Here is an 8,831-nt window from a genome sequence, read left to right as displayed (position 1 = left end):
ATACAGTTGATGTTGCGTATGTGGACTTTCAAAAGGCGACCCCCAAAACTTAAGTGTTAAAATTATTTAAGCGATTATCAGGATAAAATGTAATTGTGATCACGGTTACTGCTGTTAGATCTCCATAACCTGTATGGAAACGGTGAATTATTTAGAACTCCAAACTTAATTAATTACCTGAGGAAACTGAAATATGTTGAAGTGTATGTCCATATTAAACAGCACTTTGATGTATTAGATACAACAGAGGGAGAAATAACTAGAAAACGTTATCATTTGGATGAAGTTCAAATGTTTTCCTCTCCAACCCCGCTTCACCCAGACCCTCCCGCCTCTGTCCTCTGGTGTGCAGATCCTTTGCCTTGTAAATGCGGACCTGTCTTGTATTCGGAGGTTGAGTTCGGTAAGAATAGGGTTAAACCAGGCAGCTCCTGTTGCAGTCAGCCTGGCAATTGCAACAGCTTTGATGCACTTGCTGGTATGTGAGCTCTAGCACGATATTAACCCCAGGCGATGGAGCAGTTTTTTTCTGGCAGTCGTGCCTAATAAAATCCTGCTCCACACAACTCAGTGTCTCCAGAATGTCTGCCTGGCTGTCGCCTATAGAGCTTTTGCACGCAGCCCTCAAACCAAACTGCCTTTAATAGCAGGAGATGGGTGTACGTTTAACTATTTACTAGCCACATGCTGGCCTTATGTGAAGTTCTCGTTTGTTTTAACGTGTGTGTGTATGTAATATTTTCGTCCATTCTGGTACTTTTACCTAACCATAATTCAGGAAATGGACCACAATGTATCTCGGTGAACTAACCCACGTTTCTATTCATTTGGAAGCCCTTCATCTTCAGTGATATGCAGGTGTAACCCTGGGTCACCTCACCCTGTTTAAATGTAACTTTCAAAATATGTATGATGGAAATAAGTACCGTCGAAGATGACACTCCGTTTAATATGCAGCTTCAAGTGGAAGTATGACTATTTAATTACTTTATGGTGACTTTTATAACTTAGTGACGAGGCCATGATGTTAATACTAGGGTTCAAGTCAGACAGAGTTTAATGTTGGATAAACCATGTTGTCAATAGATTTCAAGTCGTATTCATTTATATTTGCAAAATAAAGAGGGTAAAACAAGCCGTGGAATGATGATTTTTTTATTAACATTATTCTCAAGAACATCTTCAAACAAACATTTAAAATATTTATTACAAAACAGAATGCAAGTTACAACAGAGGTTGGTGTGTATTGGGCATTCTTTACAAGCCAAATAGTTGCGATGAAATTTTGGTGTCTTTGAGGAATTCCTCCCAGTGTCACATATATTCTTAGAAATTACCCGCAAGGATTTTTCTTAATTATTATTTTACAATTGATGTGTAAAATTTTATGTACACTTTCTTTTTAGAAAAAGATACCCTCAGAGCATCATAAATACAGTTCCTGCTATTTGTCAGACAGTTTGTGCTCCATGGAATTGTCTATTGGAAATGGGAGTTCCTATTTTACAGGGAACACTGTGCTTTTTTATCATACTGCATTGGACATATCTGCTACATCAAACAAACTGGCCGCTACTCTAATAATATACAGGCAGTAATAACTTAACCACTCCAATAGATCAAAAAAACTTAAATAATATAACAAAACATAAGCAAAGCAATGCAGAATGTTGTTACTGAAATTGGGAACAATTATAACGGTTCAATGTGCAGTGGAGATCTGACAACTGACAGAGTTACAAAATGCCCTGATTTTTGTTCCTCATATACAGTTTTAGGAATTATATACAAAACTAATGTAAATTACTACAGAAATGAGTGGGGGAAACTCTGGAATTGTCCTGATGAGTTTAATTCATTTCTACCCTGGTTCTTCATGCAGCGTGGCTGTCGAGTTTTATGTATTAATTTATGTTTCTGACACTTCTGTGAAGAGCGTTGGGACGTTTCTCCCCCCCTCCCCCACGTTAAAAAGGCGCTATATAAATGCAAGTTGTTCTTGTTGTAGTTGTTGTCATTTTCCGCAACAGTAAAGGATAAAAATTTCGAAAGTTTCAAAGTTTTGAAGTAAAAACAGAAGTTTTAATAGACTGCTCCAGTACTCTGAGGCGGTGGCTGGTGCAGTGAGTTTGTTGCTGCCAAGTGAGAGCCTGAGGGGTGTGGTGGGTACCAGTGATTGAAGTCTTCCAGGTAGTTCTGAGACGAGTTATGCGGGGTCTGATGTTGGAGGGGGTTCCGAGTCGAACTGTGGCTCTCCCAAACGGCCGGGGAAGGGGGTGAATTACACGCCATCGAGTCGCTGTTGTTGGGACTGTGCTCCATTGTGAGCTCTCCATTTTTGTAAAGCTTCTTAAACTTGGATCTTCTATTCTGGAACCAGATTTTCACCTGACCAGGCGGGATAGCAAAAATAAAGAGAAGTGGTGGGTGAGATTTTGTTATCCACTACCGAGAACATGATAGTCAAAACATGTACATACTTAGCAAAAGGCACCATTACAAATTCACCCCTCAGAAGTAGATACATAGAACTATTATTGTAGAAATAATTTTACTGTTGCCCCTTTAAGGTGTCGAGTACGAAATGACACATGTCTTCGATTTGAACTGTTGTTCATTCTTTAGTACGTTCTTTTTAATCCCTGTAATCTTTTAAACTACTTAAAAATAAAACCCTTCTTTTACTTCATGGATACTCTTGTGTAATCAGTACCAACCAATCCTCCGCACCCCCCCTCCCCCTCAGCAAAAAACATGTAGAAAACAAGCCCCTTGAGGCCCTTTGGTTGAAATATTTTCACATTGTTCAAATGATTTCTCCCGCATTTAGAGAACTACCACATGTCTGTAGCTAGGCACAATGCTGTATCTGTGCAAATGCTTGCTAAATCCCTCTTTGTCACTGCATAAATTCTGGTAAAAACAACCCTGTTCTATGTCTGATCATGAATTTGCCCTTCGTACAGTATATAACAGGTTTCCACCGACATCATCTCATCACCTCTTATTTTCCAAAGTTAGATATACCAGTGACAATAGGACAGGGATTATTAATCAATGAAAAGCGAATGATATAAAGACCTTTAGTTAAACATATATAATAGCATAAATAATTCTCTGAAAAGATTATTTGAGCTACAGTGCGGATTTCCAGAAAATGCCATGAAAAATGCAAGTAAGCGTTGTAATGCGAGATTGTGAGGAAGGTTTGGGAAATAAGTATGGAGAGAAAGGTTGCGTTTAAAGTGTCACATTAGCACGGCTAACATGCTTTAAGGTTGTTGGTGTACCCACTTTTGAGCCAGTATAGAAAAAAATCCGAGGCTTGTCCCAGCAATAAACTGGTGTGGAGCTTACATCAATGCTGATTGTGACTGAATCCTCCCAGCAGGGCAAGCCTTCGCCCAGGGGTATTGAGTGAAGTGTAAAGGCAGTGGGTGCACCGATACTGTGAGAGTAGAGCGTACCTGTGTTTGCGTAAGTCCCAGAGAAGCTGCCAGCTCTGCTCTCTCAGGCAAAGCCAGATACTGCGCCTTTTGGAAGCGTTTCTGCAGAGCCGCCAGCTGGAAGCTCGAGTAGATAGTCCTGGGTTTGCGGATCTTTTTGGGTTTCCCGTTGACAATCCTCACTTCGGGCTCCGGTTCTTCTTTCACTGAAACTTAAGCAAATCGCAAACAATTAAACGCCGACTCTCTGAATTGTCGAGATTCTACATTTAAAAAAAAGCAATGCACCAATTCAGAGTTCAGATTAGCAGAAGAATTTCTTCCTCGCCGCAAGAATTGCAATTGACCTTGTGAATGCAAAGTAACTCAACTGCAATACACAGTGAAAATCTTATAATGTGACATTCCTTCAGGAATGCAACGCGAAAAACTGATGTAAAAGGAAAAATACTATCTCAAAACTGTGCCTAATTCATTCCACTCGTGAAGTCAATGTTTTCTTTAATGATACAAATTACAGAATGAGGGAGAAAACTGCTAATTATTATTATTATTGATAATTATTATTGCAAGATACAAACCAGAGCTTTATCATCTCATTTGAATAGTGAAATCCCTTTCCAGATTTCTTATTCCGTGTCATTCATATACAGTCCAATCTTCTTTCTAACTTTATGACTTTATGTATTTACATATGTAGTGCGCCCATGGGGCGATACAATCCTTAAACGATTAAACAAGCCATCCTGACAGTTAAAATGCACAGTGCCGGAACGAGAAACTAGCCACAGGACAATCCTTACAGTTTTCCATTTGGAATGGTGTGACCATTTTATTATTTTCGCCTGCATTTGTCCCTTTAGAAGAGTGGCAGGAAGAAAGATCCATTGTTAGGAATTGAAACTCAACTTGCCCTGTCTACAGTGCACGATTGCAGCACTGATGCCCCACCATCTAGCTTGATCTTCGTGTTTCAATATAATCGGGTCTGCAGGTTAGCAGCGAGCCCGGCCAGAGAGAGTTCATTCCGACCAAGTGCTGAAACCAGTTTATGGTCCTCACCCTCACTCGAACCCAATACTCCTGCCTAGTTCAGGCCTCACAACCCCTGCTGGGTTCAGATGTCTCTATAAACAGGTCTCATCCCTATATACCTAACAAGCTTGCACTCTGAATGGTTCTTTGTATCAGTGCTAGGAAATGTAGAGTAACAACTTTAAACAGTGCGTTTAGTCGTGGCCTGGTCTTAACTTCATTCGATTGGTTTCGATTGGTGCTAATTTGCACTTTTACACATCCAGTGATATAAAAAAAAACTGTCCCAGTTAAATATACAAGATTATTTTCACTTTCGCACGTGGATTGATGCCTTCACTCGAGCACCTAATTTTGCACCAGTACGAGCCATTGCTCGAATGAGCATCTGTGTCAGTTAGATGTTGTCAAACGCGCCCGAGTATTCTGCACCCTGGGACGTTTTAGTCACCTCGGGGGGTTCAAACAATTACAATGCAATCCCTTAACAAAGTTCCGGACACCCTGTCTAGCATGAGGTGGCACGGCGCTTTGGGTGTAAAGTGGCAGCGCCAGACTACCTAGAATGGTTCAATTGCATGTGCATATTCTATCGAGTTAAACATTCCATTCTAATACATGCATTCTTTCTGCAAGGGTTTCAGCTATTTCAGACCATGTGAAGGTTTAGTAAAATAGCGCCTAGCAAACTGAATGATCGCTTTAAGAAGCGTCCCGTCAGCTGTGAGCGCTCGGATACAAAGAACGACACGGCACTGGCACTGCGCTCTCCCTTTAATAGTCATTCAAGCAGCAGTCCTCCTCCAAATCGCAGGCGCTCTACTGTAAGGGAATGCAGCATTATATAACTACTCAGCAATTAGTTTGCACTTAGCGTTGCGCTGGAATGTCTTCCAATTTGTTTCTGTCAGACAGCGGTTGGGGAATTTGAAAAGCCCTCTTACCTCTCTCGACCGCCGATATTTGATGATCCCTGTTGAAATGGCCATACTGACGGTACGAGTTATTGTAAGCATACTCGGGCTTTTGTGAATAGGACCCAGGCCCGGGGATATTGTTCAGGTTAAATTGATGGTACGGATAGTGGTTGACCGGCTGAGAGTAGGCTGAAGTCGGATAATAATCGTGCTGCGGATGGCACGACTGTGGGTTATAGTAACCAACATCTGTAGCCGTCGACTCTGGCAGAGTTGGAGAATCTTTCGCTGGGTGGCATCCCATAGAGCCCTGGATGTCCGTGAGAAGACTGGGCAGCTTTTTCTCATAGGTTCCACTCATTTTTCCAAACTATATATATTATTAAAAATAGACGATTTAATCTTTAAAATGTAAAGCTCAAAACTATGCACACATCACTCTGCGCCGTGGAGACGAGATCCTTACAGCAACTGCAACTCAAAGCAAACTGATGTAACCCAACAAGCCCTGCGTGGTTAAACCCCTAATTATATGGAAGAGAAGGGTGGATACAGGACGCTTATTGGTTCCAGAGATGTCGCCGAGAAACCCAGTCCAAGTTTTTCAGACTTCCCACGCTCATATTCGTGGAGCCAAGTCTATTATCACTCTTCCTCAACTATTAAAAGTGTCTGCCTTTTTGTAGATGCTCCCTCCAAGCATTCATTTTAAAGGGCTGGAAGAATTTAAACAGAATTCGGAACAAGTTCCGACTCGTATTTTTTCTTAACTTCTCAGTTTGATAACTCTGGTTTTATTTCTTAAAAGGCTGATACCCGACCCACACCGGGGTTTAACTTCGGATCGGTTTTTTTGGGACTTTTTAAAGACTTGCATTTATATAGCGCCTTTCACGACCACCGGACGTCGCAAAGCGCTTTTACACCCAATGAAGTAATTTCGAAACGCAGCCACTGTTGTAATGTGGGAAACGCGGCAGCCACTTTGCGCACAGCAAGCTCCCACAAACAGCAGTGTGATAATTCTAGAAAAACTATGAAGGAATACAAATTCATAAATGTTGCGAGAGGTGGTCTGGTTATCTGTGTTTAATCGACAGTGATGGGGTCCACTGAAGAATCATAATTATCATTCTTTTAATGCTTGGATGCAACTTAAACTTCACGGTGCATTCCTGGTTGAATAGCTGAAATAGGCTTTAAACTGAATGTTTTTAAAAAAATGATACAATTTATCAGCAGCTGTCATACACATTTCTAAACCATTTAATCTGTAATCCGCAGATCATCCACTTTCAATCCGTATATATACATTGTGTTCTTTTGAATGTAATATGACCAAGATGTAGGGAGGTTGTGTAAGACGACTTCAAATTCACCTCCAGCAATCCGGCAGACTGTTTTGGTTGCAGGGAGCTAGGTGTGGTCTAACCTGCGCTGCAGGTTTTCCCATGGTTTCAGACGCCACATATATAAAAAAAACAATACACATGCTGTCTCCACCTTTTGCGAAACTCCCTGCCACGGTGCGCCCAAACGGGCCGGCGGCCGTGAAGCAGGTTGTATGTGTGTGAGTCACGGGCAGCCGCCCTCTAAGCGGTGTTCTCCAAACCCCCGCAGAGTGATACCGCCGAGCGGCGCCGACAGTGAGCGTGGACTTGCCGGCGAGATGAATAATTGTCTACCTGATACGCCACGCAAATGGAGCAATCACGCCGTGAACAGAATCAATTCTACTCCTTACGAGGGTCGAGAACAAACTTATAGGTGCAAGTCAAGGAAAATAAACAGGCTCAAAGCAATTTTTAAAAACTGCAGAATGTTAAAAGTGACCAATATAAAAGAGAATAATCTAGCTGGCTCAACAGATCCAATTGTACTTATTTTAAGATGTGCCTAATACAGACCAACAGTCCCTACAAATTACCACACGTCCTTTTATCTTGAAATATTTCACATAAAGCATGTACTTTACATTAATGTACAGCAGTGCTTCCTCCGGCTGTATATGGTCACGAAGAGACATGTTTACGGTCACTCTGTGACTTAACTGGTTTATCTTTCGGGGCGGTTTATATGAGACAGTGGAGGAGAGAGCCAGGAAAAGTCTGCTGCTCCCGTTATATCGTTTTACGAAATGTAGCTGCAATTTTTCGAACTATTTTCTCACTTGTTGCCTAGATGTCGGAAACAATCTTTAATAATGCAGCAGGACTATAAGATGAACTGAACTGATTTAGTTTTCCTTACAGATCATGGGACCACATTGTGATACAATTAAGCTACTAATTAGAAAACACAATAACGAAGTTAGTTTATAATCAGGACACAGTTCTCCAACAACATACTGATTCTTGAGTCTAATAGAAAACAAGCAGAGGAAATTCAATTCTTAGATAATTAATATTAGTTTTATTTGTATCATCACATGTTCCAGTAGGTGTGAATTAAAAGGCATCGATCATATTTAAAATACCGAACCGTGTATGGACATTTCTGTTACTAGGTGATTTGAGTTGAGAAACATGAAAGACTACTCCATTTTTAACCAGTGATGCTGTCTGTCGAGCCATTATTCGATGTGCAATGGCGCCACCTAGTGTTTTTCCAGTATAGAATCGGTCACTCCATAATTTGTAACTTTAACTCCGTTTATTCATAATCTTTCTGAAGCAAAGTTCATTCTATGTAATCTTGCCACCAGCGCTTCATTATTATCCAGTAGACAGAATGCTAGAAGTATCTAACACGGTTAGATCAATAATTGAACAGATCATTTTTTAAACTTTATTAAAAAAATGAAAAGTTGATAGCAATGACATTTTTACATTGTCCAGTTAGATACAGCGAACAAGTTTAAAATACCCCAGCACATCCTGCAAATTACCCTAAAAGGGACATGTTGTGCAACTATTAAAGGCGCCGTTAAAACAGGCGCAAATTGTGTGTTGAGCGCCAGGCTCAGCCTAACGTGAAACCTGTCGGACATTTAGAGGCATGTCATGCACACGTTTGATCAACGCATTTTTTTAAAATAGCGTGGGTGTCTGGCACATGTCGGTACGTGCTGGGCCTAAGAAGTGAGGTGTTGTGTTTGAGGGTCACACCCATGAAGGAATATTATTCAACATGCTTTGGAATCTAATGTCAACAAAGTTTACAAACTTGGCTGGTTGGATTTAACATATGACGCCAAAATAGATATTCACGAACTATAGCTCCTCAATATTAAATCTGTTTATTTCATTTTGGGAAAAAAGGTTATTAGGAGCAGAAGTGACAAGTTTTTCCAAAAGTATTTCCTAGACGTCTCTTCACTCTCGTACTTCATTGGCTGTAAAGTGCGTCGTGACGTCCAGTGGTCATGAAAGGCGCTATATAAATGCAAATCTTTCACCAAAACAAACCAGACCCCAGTTCAGAAGAAAAATA

At 40.8% G+C, this 8,831-nt stretch overlaps 1 protein-coding gene across 1 annotated transcript; it reads right to left on the bottom strand.

The window, feature by feature from the left end:
- Positions 1 to 2,083: 2,083 nt before the first annotated feature.
- Positions 2,084 to 5,760, bottom strand: dlx3b (distal-less homeobox 3b). Its single transcript, XM_070864024.1, has 3 exons — positions 5,427 to 5,760; positions 3,469 to 3,659; positions 2,084 to 2,389 (listed from the first exon to the last, which is right to left on the bottom strand). The coding sequence occupies exons 1-3, from the start codon at positions 5,758 to 5,760 to the stop codon at positions 2,084 to 2,086; spliced, it is 831 nt and encodes a 276-aa protein (XP_070720125.1).
- Between the last annotated feature and the right edge of the window lie 3,071 nt (positions 5,761 to 8,831).

This window comes from Pristiophorus japonicus, chromosome 21 (genome assembly GCF_044704955.1).
Source record: "Pristiophorus japonicus isolate sPriJap1 chromosome 21, sPriJap1.hap1, whole genome shotgun sequence".
NCBI classification, from domain to species: Eukaryota; Metazoa; Chordata; class Chondrichthyes; family Pristiophoridae; genus Pristiophorus; species Pristiophorus japonicus.
Note: the sequence above shows the minus strand (reverse complement) of the source record. Positions and strands in the feature narration are given on the sequence as shown.